Source organism: Talpa occidentalis, unplaced genomic scaffold, assembly GCF_014898055.3.
Source record: "Talpa occidentalis isolate TD23 unplaced genomic scaffold, MPIMG_talOcc4v2.1 talOcc4.8, whole genome shotgun sequence".
Classification (NCBI taxonomy): Eukaryota; Metazoa; Chordata; class Mammalia; order Eulipotyphla; family Talpidae; genus Talpa; species Talpa occidentalis.
In genome coordinates this window covers 17,882,939-17,901,328 of record NW_023605194.1, presented here as the reverse complement: position 1 = coordinate 17,901,328, position 18,390 = coordinate 17,882,939, and the positions used below count along the sequence as shown (strand labels likewise).

Genomic DNA, 18,390 nt, shown 5'->3' with positions numbered 1-18,390 from the left:
CTTTGTTTAAACAACAGCCCCGTTTGCTTAGCCTGCCATGTTGGATCACTTGACTTTTCAGGCTGTGCAACTGAAGGCTTTGTATAGTCTCGTGATGAAGAGGCTAGGCCCAGGCATCATCTCCTAGGTCTAATCCGTAGCTGTGTGACCTTGGTCTACTCACTCAGACTCTGTGCTTGCCTTTGCATTGGTAAAGTGTACGGGTTAAAATAGTACCTATTGAACAGGGTGAAGTTAGGATGATCATATGACCTCGTTTATATGTTTTTTCCTGGATAATTATTACTTTACTTGCAGTTGGTCTTAGTTTGAATGATTAGTTATACTTCTGTGTCTTAAGTGCTCACTGAGCGTTCGCTGCTTTGTCAGGAGCTTCCACTTTCTGTTCTACTGTCTCTACTTAAGCTCATTTCCTGAGGCCTTTTTTTTTACCCCTTCAGCTGCCATCCAGAGGGTGATTTAATCGTCTGAACACTTTTTAATGAAGTTCCTTGCACCTGGAACCTTCTCTCCTTCTCCTCCAAATCCTGTTCATGGTTTATGAGCCAGCTCAAGCACCACCTGAGTGATTGACTCATGAAATATTTCGTTTCTCAAATAAAAGCAAGGGCAGTAAGTTAGGACCTGCAAATACAACAGGCAGACACCGTCAAGGGTCATTCCCGGGGGAGCTTCCAGTCTGGAGGCAGAGGTAACTGGTCGAGGATCACACGGATCGATGTGAACTGACAATTGCGGAAGTGCTGAGAAGGGAGTTAACCTGTTTTTGGATTGGCGGGGGCATCTTGAGGAATTGCTGTTGAGCTGTGAAGGAGGAGTGGAGGAGACCTAGGTCAGAGAGGAGAGGCTCCCAGCCCAAAGGAGGGACACGGGTGCTCCTGGGAGAGAGGCGGCGGCTGTGCTCCAGCAGCTGAGGGAAGGCGAGGCAGCCCCCAGGGCTGGAGGCAGGTGTGAGTGGAGGGAGGCCAGATGGGTAAATAAAGGTGTAGATCATGCTTGGGATTCGGCTTTTTCTTGACTACTGGTGGGAAGCCAGCGAGTCCTTTATAGAGAGGGTCGACAGCCTCGCATCAGCCTGTTGAAAGGCGCACTGACTTCCGTGCAGCGATTTGATGAGAAGCCAATCGCACGTCTGGGAAAACCTCCAGTCTGGTCATACACCATCCTCCCCCAGCTCCAGGCTTGCCAAGAGGCCAGGCAGCGGCGGGGGGGGATGTTCTGACTTGTCCGTGCCCACAGAGGAGCTGTCTGCTGCCCCTGCCTCTGACTCAGCCTGAACCAGCCTCCTTCCTCTCCAGGCTCAGCCTGGTCCAGCCATCTGCCGCCTCTGGGTGGATTTTGACTCTTGTAAATAGTTACCAGTGTGATTCCGTGCCAGCTGGACAGAAGCGAGCCTGCTTGGTACGCCGGCCCGGCTGGCCAGATTAGGCGCCGCGTGATGGGGACAGTCTGCTGTGCCATCTGCTCAGGATGGGGCGCTCCGTTGCCAGGGCGTCCCAGCCCGTGCAACCAGGTCTGAGTCACGTTTCCGCGAGATCTTTCCTTGCCTCTCTGGCCTCTCCTGGGACTCGGGGACTGATCATTCTATTCTTTCCAGGGTGTGCCTGGGAGTGGTCCATGGGCCAAAATTGCTGCTGATGCAGCAGATAAGGGCAAGACGTTCTCTTTGGGGGCTCCACGTGCTCATTTAGAAAGCCTGAAGACTCAGAAAGTTTTAAGTTTGAAGGCTGGAGAAGGTTGCTGGCCAGTGGCCCGCAGCCCAGCCTGGCTCCTGAATGTCTTTCCAGGTGCGCTCCCTGAGGTTTGCCAGGGTCCCCTGCACCGCCCTCTTCTTCCTCCTCACCCTCACGTCACTCATCTGACCTACAGAGGAATCTGACTTGTCAACCTCTGGGTGAAACCAGAAGGATTTAATCTGGAGAAAAGATGCGATTAAATAATGCTGCATGAGGAACTTCTGAAATGCCACTTCTTTTACCGGGTACATGTGTGTTGGGGAGGTGGGGAGGGGAGGGCAGAAATTCTACACCGGGGTTAAAAACAACAATTTAAAAAAGCGGGGCTCCTGTCATCTGGTGTCCCAGGGCTGAGCACTTTCAGCTGCTGGTGCAGATCTTGTACAAGCGCGTTAAGCTTAAGGATTTAAGAGGAATGCTGCGTTCTGCGTCCTGCCCAGCTCAGCAGTACCTTCCTCAGTTCGCATTTACTCATGTGACTTTATCGCTTTTATCTCTGCCCCTGGAGTAGAAGCTCCCCCAGGGATGACCCTTCACGGCTTCGCCTGTTGTCTTTGCAGGTCCTAACTCACTGCCTTTTGGAACAAGGTGTCCTTGTTTGGATTGGCAGGGGCATCTTGAGGCGTTGCTCGCAGCTGACTGGCACTTTGGAGTTGCTTTCTGGTGGTGTCAGGTGTGCAGATTTAGTCTCAAAGGACCTGTGGGCCTTGGCATCTGGGATTTCCATTCCTTCCTAGTCCCCATTCCTCATACCCCAAGCCTAGGTTAATACCATGAATCCTAAAATCTTGCCATGTGAATGCCAATGATGAGAATCCTAAAACAGGGCAAGATTTAGAAATCGCAATGATGGGAAAGAGAACAGCCTCTCCCATGTTGTGGAGAAGTACTGAGAATCTCTGTCCTCTGGCCCCTGAGCATGTTTTCTCCTTTGGGTGTGAAAGGGGTGAAGGGTTTGAAATGCCGGTGGGCCTGTCCCGCTACCAGCCTGGTGGATGCTGAGCAGAACACAAAAGTGCCCGGGGCGTGCTGCTCATGGACTGAGTGTTCACACAAGCTCCGGGCAAACGTGGAACACTTGGCCTTGCCATTTCCTCCCAAGGACCCACAAACACTGAGAATTCTCTTGCAAACAGCAAGGCTCCGCAGCCCACTCTGTCAGTGTAGAAGCCTCCCTGGCTGGACAGCAGGCCAGTCGGCCGCTGGAGGAGCCAGCAGGAAAGAGCCATCTGAGTTCGGTCCAGGCAGAGGACAAGGCCACTGGGCTCTGGCTATGCTGCCCACCGAGGGGAGCCCAAGCAGGAACTGTCTCTGCTGCATCACAGGCCCAGGGGCAAGGAGGGGCGGGGGTGGATATCTGTGAGCAGGAGCCGCCTTTACGAAATCTGAGTCCATGTGCCAAAACCATGGAATAATTGTTGTAGTCAGGGGCCTAGAAAATCTCTCAAAGCCTCTGTGTGTGTGCGTGAGTGTGTGCGTGTGTGTGTGCGTGTGTGTGCGTGTGTGTGCGTGTGTGTCTACATGCTCTGTGTATTTCTACCATGGTAGGATGGTATCGGGATGAACAATGAGGAACTCTGAAAATGGGCAGGAGGTATTTTTGAAATTCCATGTTAAATACATGGGTACTGGCCATTCATGTGCCAAACAGAAAGGCCCCCTTTGGGTACTTTTTCTGGACACTATCGTGATAGCAGGGTTGTGTGGGGGGCACGTACAGACAGCCATTTGCCATAATAGCAGGAGCTGCTTAGCCTGGGAGCCTGGGGAAGAATAGTGAGAGATCTGCAGGAAACCCTAGCCTAAACCCTCTGGAGAGTGAGACCAGAGATAAAACTGCCTCACCAAGTACTACACGTCAGGGACTTTCCAAATACAAGTCATTCCTCACAATTGATTATTCCCATTTTACCGATGGGTAAACGGCTTCCCCATATTGCTGTCTGTAGAGGCACCTGTCTCTCCCAAGACAGGGATGTCCTGCCTGGTCCCCATTCTGGCTAGTGTTGCTAAGGCAACTGCTGGAGGAGGCCCAGCAAAGGGGCGAGGAGAGCAGAGAGCCATTGGGCTCAGGCCAGAGGTCTTTCCCTGCCCCATCAATTGCAGCCAGTCCCCAGCCCCTTCCGTCGGGTCCTCAGCATTTCCTGAGCATGCCCTTTGCCCCATGGTAGGCGTGTGGGGAAGGTTTCCCGTGGGTCCCCAGGGAAGACTGACTCATGGTTGAGTGGTGGGAGGTACCCGGGGGAGAGCCTCTTCTCTGGCAGGTGAGCCGTGAGTAGGGTGCAAACCACTGCCAGTTTTGTTCTTGTTGAGTTTATTATTTGCCAAGTCTTAAGCCAAGTGTTTCACAGGCGCCCTTTTTGCTCAGTCTCCTCAATGGCTCTATGAGGTGGACATGATTCCCATTTTACAGAAGAAACAGGCTAAACCAGGCTCAGAGAAATGGGACTTGGTGAGTGAGGGTGTGACATAGTTGGATTTGATCAGAGGACCCAAGTGCTTCGCCCCTGGCCATTCGTATTGTGTGGCATCTCAGACCCATTAGACTTTGCACGGCTTTGTCACAGCTGGCAGGGACCCTTGTGGGCAGAACTTCCCATGTGGGCCTCCATTTCCAGTAGGAACATAGGCAAAGGCAGGGGTCCACTGTCTACCCCTCCTTGTTTCTCTTGAACACTCAGGCTGAGCAACCTTGCTGCCTGAAGTCTGGTCTTGCTCCTGGTGGGTGGAGTTCTTCCCTGCCCAGCCCCACTATGAAATGTTGCAAGGAGCAAACAAAAGGGTGGAGAGGGCTTCTTAGAAACCAAGGAGAGCTGAAAAATCAAGGACAACCTCCTTGGCCCCATATCTGAGTCTACTTAAGGCTTCTGCTGTCATCTCAGTGGGTCCTAAGGTAGGGGTATGCCTGAGCTGACTCATTGTCCTTGGCTGGAGACTTGGGGTTCACCTGCAGCTTTTACTCCTGGGGTACTGATGCAGCACTAGCCATGCTTCTTAGAAGAGACCCAAGGCCACTGTCAGTCATTGGGTGTCCGGCCACTGTCCCAAGAGAGCTTGGGTCTAATGTAGTACAGTAGTACAGTCCACTCTCCAGGATCAGGTGGGGGTGTGGCTTTGTCATCCTGGCCAGTGGGGAAGACAGCCAGAGGTGGCTTGTGAGAAGTGAATCTATTTAAAATTAAGTTGCCCTAAGAGAAACCTACAATATCAAGCAGATGGGGCCAGATTCTCCCCAACTTCTGCCCCCCCATCCTGCCAATCCCACCTTACTCTTGTGAGACCTGCCTTTCCCGGTCAAGAAGTCTCTGACCACCTCTGAGGCTTTTGTGGTTTCATCTTGCTGGGAGATAATTTGCTGTTGTCAGTTTTGTTTTCTGGTTTATTTATGGGGATCTAGAGGAACAGAGAAGGTAGAAAAAGACACTTTTACCTATAAAACAGGGACCCCCACATTGTGCAGGAAGAAATAATCCACCCCTGGGCTCAGATGAACAAAACACAAGTGTTTGGGGATAGACAACAATGAACAGTTGTGTTGATAGGATTTTCTTGAGGCGTGTCACATTTCCCCATGTGTACAGGAGCCAGAACTTTCACAGCTCAAACCCCAACTGATCAGGTTCTCCCAGTGCCCTCACCCCATGTGGGCCACAGAGCTACAAGGCTTCACTTTCACTTACCCATCCTTCATTATTCTGATTATTTTGTGGCCCTAGTTCTTGTCTTCCTAATAGACCTACTTGTTTGGGACAAAGCCCTGGACTGATTCTGGTTTCCCACCTAACGCCTGGCTCAGAGTGGAACACATGCTGCTCAAATGCCTTTTCCTCCCTCTGAAGTCATGAACATTGAATAAATCTTTATGGAAAGATGATTAGTGGTGAATCCCCCTATAGCATGGCGTACGGAATATTGGGATGGCCAGAGAGGGTCATTTCACAGCAGGTCTTACGCAGAGATGTTCGCTATAGTATTGTTTATAATGGCGAAGACAAGAGAGGCTTCAATATTTGGGGCTTGGGGTTGGGATTGGGTAGTTAGGGCTATCCACATATATGGTGAGATTAGTAAGCAGCTATTTGGAAGAATAGTGTAGAACAAAGTGTTCAAGAGACCTATCCACACACGTGGCGTGTGCACAGAAAGCATTTGGGAAGGATGCACAAGAAAAGCCATATTGCTGAGCGCTGGGGAATGGACTGAGAAGTCGTGAGTGGGAGTTTTTATGTTACTTTTCTGTCACTTGGATTTTTTTACCATGACTGTATTGTGTGTATATATATAAACTAGTTAGAAAAACAAGCTATCTTAGGAAGGCAATGAGAAAAGTTAGCTCTCCAAGATGCCTTTGCAGGGTGGAGGGGGCTGAGGGTGAAGTGGGCGGAAGGTGGTGAGGCGAAGGCGTACATTTCCTGCACTGTGTGCTTCTTGGCTCCCTGCTCAGGGCCCGTGGGCCAAACCAAACAACCCTCCAGTCCCACAAGGTGGATCGGCCGGAGCCTGAGAACATTCTGAACCAGTCTTCAGAGTGACTTGAGTTAGGACTTTTTGGACATTCACAGACTGCTCGGAACCCCGGTGACAGCCCCATGGCCGCGGAGAGCACTGATCACATCTTTAGGACTTCAGAGTTTGGGGCCAATCAAGTCACTGACTCACTCAGAAATCACCAATGGCTCACCACTGCTTACTGCAGGAAGTCCAAATTTACCTTAGCTTAGAGGTCAAGGCATTGAACCCTGTGTGGTTAGCTCCACTCAACACTTCCCGTCTCGCTGGCTTCCATGTCTCAGTGTTGATCAGCATAGAGACCAGCACTGCCTGGGTTGCAATCCTGGCTTTGCTACTTACTAACCTGTGTCCCTGGACAAGTCACTTACTGGTTCTGTGCTTCAGTTTCATCTTGACAGTGGGAGGATATGACATCACCTGTATCACAGGGGCGGCATGGGAATTGAGGGCATCAGTCTATGTAAAGGTATGTAGAAGGGTGCCTGGCACACAGTAGGAGCTACTAAAATGTTGTGCACTTCTATTACGCTCACCCACTTTCAGAAGTTGTCAGGCAGCACCCTACCCTAATCTCTGAGTACCAGTGGTTCTCAGACTTTTAGAATCCCCTGGTAAAATGCAGATTCCTCTGCCAGACTCCTAGCAATTATACTGAAGTCTGCAGTGTGGCCCAGAAACCTGGTGATACCCCTACCTGCAGTGTAAGGCCACACCTGGAGAAGCAGAGCCTAACAGGCCTTTGACCCCACCAGAGTGCTTCCATCTTTCCCGTGGCCCTTTTCACAGGTGAACACCGCCAGACAGGGCACAGGCTGGTCCTCTTGGCTTTCCTACATGTGGGGCTCCCGATAAACGGTGCAGGCGTGAATGATCGGCTGGAGAATGCTCACCAGCGTTTGTCTCCCCCGTCCTCTCCCTGCTCACCTCACTAGTGTGGCTGCGCTGACAGGAAGCCTGTGGTGTAGCTGATGCCACGTGGGCCCAAGCAGGCTCCTTGGCCTCTCCTAGGTCTGTCTTCCAATAGCTCTGTAGGCAAGCAGGGCTTTCTTTAGTTTCCTTAAGGAAAGGAAGTGAAAAGCCATCCTGAACTTGGGGTGTCATCTCTCACTTGAGGGAGCTTTAAAAACAGAGCTTCCCGTGGGTACCATGTGGCTTCAAGGCAGGGTCTTGGCATTTGACCAAACTCTTCAGAGGATTCTGATGACCGCCCTGATTACAAGCCCAATGTGCTGCTGCTGTGTCCTTAAGGCGGAGGGAGGTGCCTGTGGCTTTTGTGAGTGCAGGGCCCTCCCTAACCTAAACCACCTGTGGGTGTTGGGCCTAGCACCCTCGGGAAGGGAAAGAGGTTCTTGGAGAACAGGGCTGGGTGGTCTTTAGTGCACAGACCACCTCTTTCCTGGAAAGCCAAACCCTCCCTTTCCCAGCGCCACGCCTCACTGCACACAGCAGGCTCTGTCCTGGAATCCGCCCGACAGCTGGCCTTCAAAGGCCCTTTCTAGAACTCCGCTGCCTCATAGATGGGCTAGAAATGTTCTATTTTGTTATTTTAAGTTTCCTGAAAATGTCAGAATAAAAAGGGAGAGCCTCTGCTCCTCAACAGGAAACCCATCCTCCCACCCCGGCTCTGCCCTGGGAATCTCACAGAGTTCCTGAAGTTACAAACAAACACGTGACCAGTTTCCACTCCTTGCAAGATTTAATTCTTCCTTTCATATAAATAAGGCAGCATGAAACAAAAGCCCCGCCTCTTTCTCTTCAAAAGCAACCTTGGTGCATACAAGTTCCCCTTGCCCACGCTGAGTTGTCTTCTCGGAATAAACAAGAGGCCAGGAGGTATTTTTCCAGTAAACTTTCTCTTGGAAGCTACGGAGAAGCTCCCCGGAGGGAGATCCAGGCTTGGTCTTGGCTTCCTAAGGCTGGTTCTAGGCTGCTGGGGTGTCTTCAGAGCACAACAAAATCAGGGGGAAGGGGGGAAGGGAAAAGCAGAGGTGATAATAAATAAGGACTTCCACCCCATTCTGGTAATGAAACTGACAAGGATGGCGGGCATGGATCTAGGTGAGACGCCACGCAGGCAAGTTCACTCCCTGGAGTGCAGGGGGGGCTGCTGAGGGGCCAGAGAGAGGGGCCGCCCCAAGGTTGCCGCTCAAACTCCAGCTCCCACAGGAAGGCTTTCTTGGCTTCAAGGTCCCATCACGGCCAAGTCTGTGAGGCAAACCATCCTTCTTCTCGGGCTTTCTAGGTCTAGGTGAGAGCTCTCCTGGACCAAGGGCAGGGTCCCTGCCTCCGTTCCGGGGAGCCTGAGAGCCCGTGGAATGGGGACTGGGGTCCAGAGGCACGGCCTGCTGAAACCCTGGAGAGAGCGAGGTGGGTGCGGGGGTCCTCACCTGCCTCCTCCTGGGTCCTCTGCAAGGGTTCCTGAGGCAGTGCCAGGAGGAAATCCCAAAGTGAAGCCACAGTGGAGAGGCAGGTTTCCTGAACCTGGAGAGAGTTACCAGCTCTGAGCCAGCAGAGCCGAGGGGCCTGGAGGCTGCTGGGTGTTCCCAGTCAGCTGGGCCTGTTAGGATCTTCAGGTCTTTATCTGTGTGATCGGCAAGGCCCATCCAGAAAGGGAGCAGTGAGGGGGGCCCTAACGGGGCCACAGGGTCTGCACTGGGGAGCTGGGTGTCCATAGCAGCTCTTGCTTTCAGGCAGACCCTGGTCTGGGATCGGCATCCTCAGGAAAACTCAGGGCAACGGCGAGTTGCACCCAGCGCTGCAACTTTGAACTGGGTATCAGCGGCCAGGCCAGACTATGAGCCATACCCCAGCAACCCAGGTACCAGGCTCCGTTGTTTGCCTGGAGCACTCAGAGTCTCTCTCTAGGTCCGCTTCTACCTTCTGCATAGGCCCTCTCCATACCTACCACACTGTGGTCAGGGAGACCAGCTGCGGAGAGAGTAAAGAGGGGTGAGGGGCTGAGCTTGTACCGAGCACGGGAGGAGGGCCCAGCGTGTCCGGGAAACACGCTGAGGGAAGGGGCAGGGGAGAGCAGGTGAACCCTGAGTGAAACGCATAGTTGAAAAAGCGGCAACGTAGACGTCTTGCTGACACCAAGTACCCACTTCTGTGCAACACAGGCCATCGCCTCTTGGGGCCTTGACTCGGGGGCTTTTCTCCAATGTATAAAAAATGGCAGCTCCAGGGAGAGCCCCAGTGTGCAGGCTGGGGGAGGGGGTGGCTGCAAGCTCCCACGTCTGTCCCTTTTCGTGCTCAGCTGCAGATGCCCGGGGCCAAGAGTGAATGTCTGGAAATAAAGGGTGCAGGGTCTTCACGCGGTCCCCGTCCGGATTCCTGCAGACCCTCCGTTGGTATTCAAGTCAAGCCTGGGCTGGGGATGTAGAGGATGTCCAAATCAACATTTACATGGTCTCCACTCAGTGTCCATAGAAGGTTCTGCATCACCCTGACCGTTTGTGGTGACCCAAAAGTAAGCTGCAAGGGGTCAGCCCCGAGCCCAGACAATAGCGTCACCAGCAGCCCCGGCAGCATGAAGGCCAGGCAGCTTCCAGCCGGGAGCGCTGCCTGCCCGGCACTGGCTTCCCTCTGGGCTGAGCCCTGGCTCTCAACAAAGCCCGCGTTGTCCCCCAGGACAGAGCTGCCGGTGCCCTTGGGGTGGGACATGCGGGTGCCTCGTCCCGGCCCTCTTGGCCTGGCTGCTCTAAGACGCGACGGCTTTCGGGGGCAGGCCGGTGTGGTCGGAAGGGACATGCAGGGAATACTCGCTGATGAGTGCTGGGGCATTCCTGAGCATCTCATAGAAGGAGTCGACTGTCTTCCGGTAGAGACTTCGCTGTAGGACAAAGGGCCGGAAGAGGTTGAGCGGCTCGGCCCTGCACACGGCCTCGGGGACCCCCAAGGCCTCGGGTAACTTGGGGTTGCCTATGAAAAAGTGATGGAGCTTCTTCTCTAGCAAGCTCTTCTCCAAGAAGCAGAGCAGGTCGTGCAGGCGGGCACCCAGCTGCCCGGCCTTCCAGTCGGCATCCCGCCGGGCCATCAGGAGGTGCAGCAGGATGGTCTTCAGGTGGTAGTTGCTGAGCGCGCTGGGGCCGGTCAGCCGGCTCTGCTTGGAGAGCAGGAAGGAGGCGATCTGTAGGCAGCTGAGGTGGCAGGCACCCTCGGGCAGTGCCTTGGATACCATCCTGAGGAAGAATCGCTCGTAGACGGCGAAGGAGAGGAGCCAGTCAGTGCTGGACACGGGGCTGCCCCCAGAGGGCTCCCTGGAGAGATGGGAGACAAAGTACATGTTTGAGTCGTCGCACTGGATCACAGGGATCAGGTTGAAAGGCATGAACTTCCCAGAGCGGAACTTTATCCTGAGGGATCCTGGGGTGTCCAGCTGGCCAAAGGCCAGGTCGAACTCGTACTTGTGGGCAATGCGGTGCCAGGCCCTGGTGAGGGCTGTCTGGAACCACTTCATGACCTGCATCGTGTCCAGGTATGAGGAATCTCGGGCACACAGCATGGACCCTGCCTCGGTGCCAGGCCGCCCCAAACTGTTCTTGCCGTGGAGGAGGCACAGCATGTCCTCCCCAAGCTTGGTTTTGCCACAAATACAGCCCAGCATATCCTCCTCGGCCCCGACCACCTTGATCTGGCCGTAGCCCTGGTGATCCAAGGGCACCGAGTGGGCAGAGCACCAGAGCTCTGGGTGGAAGTGGTAGGGCTCCGGGGGCGTGAAGGGCACAAAGAGGTGACACAGCAGCGGCTTGTCCACATGCCAGTTCTCGTACATGCTGTCCACGCCAATGAAGTCCTCCACCTCCATATCTGTGTCCCGGTTGCAAAGGCTCCTCAGGGCTTCCAGCAAGTCATCCACGAAGCCCTCCACGAACTCCCGCGTGCGGGCAGCATCAGCTGTGGCCCCTCGGATGCAGCGCTCATAAAAGTGGCCAAGTGTGGCCTTGTTGGGCAGGGTGAGGCCCCGGAGTGGGGCCCCCTCCAGGCCAGGCAGCTCGTCCTCGATCCCACCCAGGCACTCGGGCGAGGGCCCGTCCTGGTGGTCCTGTCTCCACACCTCGATCACCAGGAAGAGGATCATGCAGAGGGTGCTCCAGAGGTCCCAGGCCGCACGGTTCTCGTTCTGCTGCTGGCCCTCTTCTGCCACCTGCTCCACTGCCTCCTTCTCCGTCACCAGCCGCGCCACTTCCTCCTCCAGGCGCAGCTGCTCCAGCTGCAGCTTCTCCTGGTGTTCCCGCATCTTTCGGATGATCTCCTCCTCGTTCTCTGGGACCGTGGCGTTCTCCCTCGGGAACAGCAGTGGGTGGTTGATGATGGCGGTCACCACCACCAGGCATACCCGGAAGAGCTCCAGGGCCATGGCTGGAGTGTCCCTGGGAACACAAAGTGGGATGGTCAGACTGGCCTTCTGCAGCGCCACTTCTTCCCTGGACCTTTGCACCAGCCCCTGCCCCACTGAACTGGAGAATGTCTTAGTGTCCTTCTCCCACCCAACCCACAGTCTCCTCCCAAGTCTCAGTGTCGCAGCGGGAAAAAGAACCACAATGGTCCCCATCGGCGATGCTGGCTCAACAACCAACCATGGGGGGCCTCTTCCCAGACATTCTTCCTTCTGGCATCAGCACCCCACTTTTCTTGGGGACCCAACCCTTTTCTGTTTTCATTCCTTATGTGCTGGGTGACCCATATGGCCAGGCCCGAGGTGACTGGACTATTTATTCCATGGCCCCTCTGGCACTGTGACTGGTTCAAGGATGAGCATAAGCCCATTAGGGCCAATGAGAAGAAGAATTTGTTCTGACCAATGAAAGAAAGGCTCACCCTGTTGCCTAGGCAACAGGATTATACCTGCAGTGCAGGTGGCTCTCAGCTTACCTGAAAGGAGAGATTGCCTGGGAGAGACGCTAATATAGAGGATGGCAGACCCCCTCCCCCCAGCCACCTCCAGGTATGCTTGGACTCTGGGGAACCAATTAATACCCCTAAAAGTTTCAACTGGTTTCCCATTACCTGAAACCAAAATAGTCCTGAATCAGACATCCCCTTCTCTCTTTTTGGCAAGTGTGTCTTTCCTCAAGGCAGTAAAGCCTAGTGGTTAAGAACAAGAGGGCTGGTTTCCAAAGCCAGTCCTGTCATTGAGTGGTTGTGTAGCCTTGGGTGTGTCAGCTCACTTCTCTGAGGCAGTTTCCTTGTTGTACAAGAGGAAAGCTATCGCACAGCAACTTCCTGTACCTCTCCTGATCTGGAAGGCCCTACCCCAAATTCAGACACCAATCCCCTGGCCTTCTCCTGGGTGCCCTCCACCCCGCCCCTGACAATCTCGGAGACCGCCAGAGTCACTGGGTCACTGGTTTTCCTCTCATGAGGCATCTGAACTTTACATCCAACTTCTTTTTTTTTTTTAAAGATTTATTTATTTATGCATACAAGAACTGGGGTGTAGGCGCAGGGGTGCGGGGGGTGAGAAGATTCACAGGGACAGAGTGCGGAGCAGAACAGGCAGACCGACTGAAATACACTGCTGAGGGGAGCAGCAGGTGAGGCAGGAGAGGTCTGCTGCGCCATGTGGGTAGCTCCCTGGCCTGGAATCAAACTCACACCACAGTGGCTGGTATGGTCTGATAGCACCAAGACTTAACCCCTGTGCCACCAGAGAGGCCCTATATTCCTCCAGGAAAAAATGGATTTTTAGAACTTTGGGGGAAGGGCTAGTACCTTACAATCCCTGCCACTCAACTCCCAGCAGCTATGACAGAATTGTTAGAAATGCAGAATATCAGCCCCACCCTATGCACCTGAACTGGCATTTTTCTTGCTCTCTACATTAAAGCCTGAGCAGCACTGTCTTGTTCGGAAGCCTTGCATTACACCCTCTGTTCTCCCTAGCAGGAACCTTGGGAATGAACCATCTGCCTTTTCCACTTTCCAGTCCCGTACCTGCTGTGACCTCAGTGAGAAGAGCAAATGACCAACAAAGAGAACCCAAAGAGCTCCTCCCCCACCCTCGGGTACATGCCAACACAAGCTGGTAGAAGCTTCTGGGTCTGGTCTGACCCCTTTCTTTTTTTTTTTTTTTTAAAGATTATTTATTTATGCAAGAACCAGGGCACAGGCCAGATGTGTGGGAGGGTGAGAGGATTCACCAGAGACAGAGCGGGGAACAGAACAGGCAGACTGACGAAATACACTGCTGAGGGGAGCAGCAGGTGAGACAGGAGAGGTCTGCTATGCCATATGGGATTCTTGCCGGCCAGCCGCGATCGAACCAGTGTTGCAGAGGCTGCGGACAGCTTCACAGCACGGCACTCAACCGCCTGTGCCACCAGGGTGGCCCCTGAACCCCTTTCTTGAACTTGGATTTATACCCTGAAAACCACCCATTCTGGTTCTTAACCTAATGGTGCCAAGGAGTGGGAATCTATCACCAGGGAAGGACACCTGTGGCGGTTCTACCTGGCAGTGCCAGCTGACCTGAGTTGCCAGGCTTGGGCAAAGCCTCTCAGATGTGACTCCACCCTGCCACAGCTGCAGGTGTCAGCAAGAACCAAAAGGGTCTGGGGCAGGGGCAGCAGCAATCAGAGCAGACTTCAGTGTATAGACAACTTCAGGCCTCCAGGGTGAGCGCTGTAGCACCCACGTGCCTTCTCCTGAGGAGGAAATGGAGGGCAGGAGAAAGTGGAGGAAGTCAGACTGCAAGGTGGGTGGGGTGAGGAACAGCTGCGGGGGTGGGGGGTATCTAGCCAGCTTTTCTTCCCCAAGACAAGGAGCAGCTTGCTAGATAATTGCAGAAACAGGTCAGTCCCGGTTTCTCCATTAGAGCAACATCAATGGAAAATTTTGCCGGGATGGTCCAAGGCAGAAGTGTGAGGTTGGCTGATTAACGTGAATCGTTGTTTTAAGATAAGGCGTGGGGCACTAATAGCAGCATACCAGGCTGCTGCCAGTTTGGAAATAATTTGGGGGTTTGGAGGGCCTTCTGGGCCCCTTTATGATAAGCAGCCACCTTCAGGCAGGTCCTGACAGGTCACAGCAATAACTTAACAACTCCCAACCCCGGAGGTCAGTTTCCAAGCCAACTCATGCAGATCCCACCAGCTGGGGAGTGACGCCCCACAGTCTTATGACTGGGCGGGACTGGGAAACCCTCCTCCACTCCACTGACAGCTGCCACGGTGCGGCCTGTGTGCGTCCTCCTGCCCGCTGAGGGCGCAGGACTGGGAGCGCCACTCTGTGCCGGGACAGCAAGGTTCAAAACCGGAGTGATGGGCTCTGCAGGTCACGCGCTGGGCTAGGGACCACCACGGGCACCTACTGCCGTCAATTTGCTAATTCCTCAGAACCTCAGTCTCTTCATCTGTAAACTGGAAATCACAATGCTTGCTGTTGTAAAACTTGAGCAAGATAATGCATCGAGAAGCACTTAGCAAAGTGCTTGCCCTTGAGCAAGTTTTCTTCCAAAAAGGGTAGCTGGGTTGGGACCAGCAGGTAGACATGCTTGCAGGTGTCTGTGATGGGGTGGGCCAGGCCGATGCTCCCATACAGTACTCTGGGGGGAGTACACCCCCCACGCCACCCTGGTGTATTCCCGGCCAGCCACACTGGCACTGACAATATGGTCACAAACCAGCTGGCAGAGGGGTGCCAGGGAGACAGTCTGGCAGGGTGGCAGGAGCCCAGGCTGCAGACCCCACAGGCCTGGATTTGAATCTTGCCTTCTGCTGGGGGGTTTCGGGTAACGGGGCTCCACCCTGACGGGGAGCTAAGAACACGTCCTTCTTAAAGGGAGGTTAAGAGAAAGAATGCCTGGCACAGAGACCTTACGGCACCAGCGCTTTCCCCCCTTGGTCTCCACAGACCTGTTTTCTCACCTGCCAAGCACAGCAGCCCTGCCCCGGAGCCAGAGGCATGGAGGAACACACGCTCAGAAGAGCTTCGCAAGCACAGATGCGCCCTCGTCACTCAGCCCGCCCTGCCTCCCGGCAAAGGGGAGAAGCCTCAGCCTCCTCCTCCTGGAGGTGGGGTTCCCGCTGACTCACTGCTGGCTTCAGCCACCACCTTGCTCCTGAATAACAGGTGGGATTACAGCTGTCATTCCGCTGCCTTTCACCTCTGCGCTGGGAGACACCCTGAGGGCTGGGGAGCAGGGGTGTGGCTGCACTGTGCCACTAGGTCGGGCCACACCTCCCCAAGCCGGGTCACAGAGAACACTGCCCTTGGGTCCACGAGGGTCCGAGTGGGTTAATGGGCAGGGATCCAGTTGTTTTAGCTTTTGGAGAGAGAGAGGGACAGAACATGTAGCTGGGAGCCTCTCACAAGTTCAAGGACACCAGCACATGTACAAACACACTCTTCCCCATCTGGCTCTGGCACCCAACAGCACTGATGTCCATCAGCCTTGGTCCAAGCTCTCACCTCCACGAGGCTGCCCCACACCCCCACCATGTGTACTCTGAGACACCCAATCAGTAGGCTCAACTTGGAAAACAAACCTGGATCTAGGAGGGCTTTTGTCTGTCTGCTTGCCAGGAAATCAGCAGGAAGCATGCTGAGTTCCTCTCCACGCCCACTCCTGCCCACAAGTCTGGCGGCCCATGCAGGTCACAGCTAAACTTAGCCTGGCAAAGGGCCAGGGTCACAGGACAGCGGGGGCGGGGGGTGCAGGGAGGCCTCTGTGTGCCCCGGGTGGAGGGCGCAGGTGGTCTGCCAGGAAGTGGTTTGCTCAGACCCTTCCTCTGAGCCTGGCGAGAAGCCCCAGCCCTGGCCCCACATCACCCCCCTTCCTCCAGACAGCACTTCTACAACAAACCAGGAACAGCAGGAACCTGTGCCGACACACAACCTGTTCATCACCACCCCTTCCTCCCACCTTCCGCTCCCCCCGCCCGGGGCTGCCTGACTGTAGCACCCGGGATCCCTTTCTCATCAGCCCAACAGTCCCCCTGGCCAAAGGTCTCAAAATGTGGTCCCCCACTCAGCGGCACCAGTGTCACCTGGGGCCTTGTTAGAAATGCAGATTTTCAGGTGCAATCCCAGATCTGCTGATCAGACGTTCCAGGGATGTGGCCTGGCACCGGCGTTTTCATGGGCACCACAGTTGGTTCTAATGCCCACTCCAGTCTGAGAGCAAACCACCCCCTCCGGAGCGGGGCCAGGCCTCCAGTGGGAGGAGGCAGGGCTCCTGCAGTGCCCAGCAGCCCAGACCCTTGAGCTCACAGGGGTTTGCCCCACACCCAGCGTGTCAGATGCAATTAGTTCTGCTAATTATAGCAGCAAAAGCGGCCTGGGCCCTGGCATCATCTTCGGGAGCTGAAAGGAGCAGCTGATGTGTTTCCTGATGAAATGGAATAAAGGAGGTGGGGTGGTGACCGGGGAGGGCCCCGCTAGCCAGGCCCTGTGGAGTCACTCAGGTCTCTTTCCCACTACTTGTGTTCTGGGCCTCTGAAAAATACCAGGCCAAGTGGGGCCCAAACTGTTGCAATCCCTGCTGCACGCCAGCTCTTGTGTGGCTGGTTTGAAGGCCCACTAATGAGGTATGCAGTCATTTGCAGGGAGGGAAATCAAGCCACAAATTCGAGACAGTCAGCATTTAGAGTGGTACCCACCTAAGCCAGCTTTACAGATGAGGAAACTGAAGGCTAAACAGGAGGTGCCTGACTGGGAGGGTGGGCAGGAGGTGGCCCGGGCAGGCTGGACATTCCCCTGAAGAACCTCACAGGGAGGGTGTCGAAAGGATCTGGCAGACAGCAGGGGAGATGTGAAAGGTGATGTTTTCATTAACTCTGCATGTGTCTGTCACTGGATCTCCAGGACAGCAGTTCGGTGGTTGCACTCACCCTGATTTATGAAGGGGCTGATGGTCAGGGAGGGTCACTGCGTGGCCTCTGAGGTTCTCTGGTCTGCGTGTGTGACTGGGTCCATGCCCTCCCCTGTTCCTCACCTGCCTGCCCCTTGTCCACCCAGGGCTCATGGGAAACTGCGTGAGCCCTGCCACCTCCCCCTGCCCAGCGGTACCTCCCTGGCAGCAGTGCCAGTGGTGACCACTAACATCATCCAGGCTGGCTGTCCCCCAGGCTTCCCAGGCCTGGGAAATCAGGACCTTAAGAAAGCACTGGCTGCAGGCAGAGGCTTGAGGTCAGAGGTTAACTCTAAGGCCTGGAGTCCGAACCCTTGGAGGGCCTCCCCTCTGGCCTTTGTCCTCCCGACTCCAGGCTTCTCTCTAGCAAACCCCTTTCTCCTTGTCTGACTCAGGAGCCAGTCTGCACAGATGGCCGGGTAGGAGCAGCTCTGAAGCTTCCCATCCAACATGACGCTCGCACCCTCTGGACGGGCTCCCCTGTGGGAGGGGAGAAAGGCCTGCACCCCAGCAAGGACCAGACCACAGAGCTACCACGGGGCATCCTGACCGAGGTCTCCCTTCATGTCACCCCAAACAGACAGGTAGGGGGTTGGGGGTGCTGAGTAATACTGGGGGTGGGTTGGCCCAGGCAGCAGGGGGAGAGGTGGGCAAAGAAAGGAAGTGAAAAAGAGGAAGGAAGAAGACCAACGGAAAGCAGTTGAGAAAGTGACCAGAAAGGGTTCAGTTCTGGGTTCTGGGCGGCGCCTCCTCTTCTCGGTGTCTCAGTAGCTGCCCCTTCCCTCCCCACCTCCAGGGTCACCTTCCGTCCCTCCCACTGGACAGGACCCCTCTCTTGGCCTCCAGCCTGCCTCCCTCATGGCCACTGGGGCTCGGGAGCTAAGTAGTGGGGATGGGGCCAATTGGGCCACCCATGGTTTTCCTAAAGGGAGAGCCACACAGGGCATTTACCCAGAATGGCACAATCTTTTCCCGAGTCAGAAATCTGGATTTTATGAAGTCTCCCGATTATCAGTGTTGACGACGACTTCACAAATGCTTTAGGAGCCATGTGAGCCAAATAGAATATGTTGAGTGGGCCACCCAAGCCTGTGGGCCCATCTGCAGCCCCCCTGACCTGCTGCCCCTACCCTGCACCAAGCATTCCTCAAGGTTACCTTGACCGGGGCCTTTGCTCAGCAATGCCATCCGCTGCTATTCCTTCCGCATCCAGGGCCCCCAGCCCCCCAGCCTTAACCTTTCCCCATGAGCCAGTCCCGACTGGCCCAAAGTCTCCCAGTTGGCCCCAAA

At 54.9% G+C, this 18,390-nt stretch overlaps 1 protein-coding gene and 1 long non-coding RNA gene across 5 annotated transcripts in view; one reads left to right on the top strand and one right to left on the bottom strand.

Moving 5' to 3' along the window:
• Window positions 1-3,652: 3,652 nt before the first annotated feature.
• The window catches only part of ITPRIP (inositol 1,4,5-trisphosphate receptor interacting protein), a 26,880-nt gene continuing 12,142 nt past the window's right edge, over window positions 3,653-18,390 (bottom strand). For all 3 annotated transcript variants that reach the window (XM_037495605.2, XM_037495604.2, XM_037495606.2), the window contains exon 2: window positions 3,653-11,620. In XM_037495605.2, coding sequence (XP_037351502.1) covers window positions 9,949-11,607 — 1,659 coding nt within the window. In that variant the 5' untranslated portion in view covers window positions 11,608-11,620 and the 3' untranslated portion in view covers window positions 3,653-9,948. The remainder of the gene's footprint in view (window positions 11,621-18,390) is intronic.
• Window positions 15,286-18,390, top strand: part of LOC119233356 (uncharacterized) — a 19,623-nt gene continuing 16,518 nt past the window's right edge. For both annotated transcript variants that reach the window (XR_005122383.2, XR_008549814.1), the window contains exons 1-2: window positions 15,286-15,320; window positions 17,496-17,684. This is a non-coding gene — a long non-coding RNA (uncharacterized LOC119233356). The remainder of the gene's footprint in view (window positions 15,321-17,495; window positions 17,685-18,390) is intronic.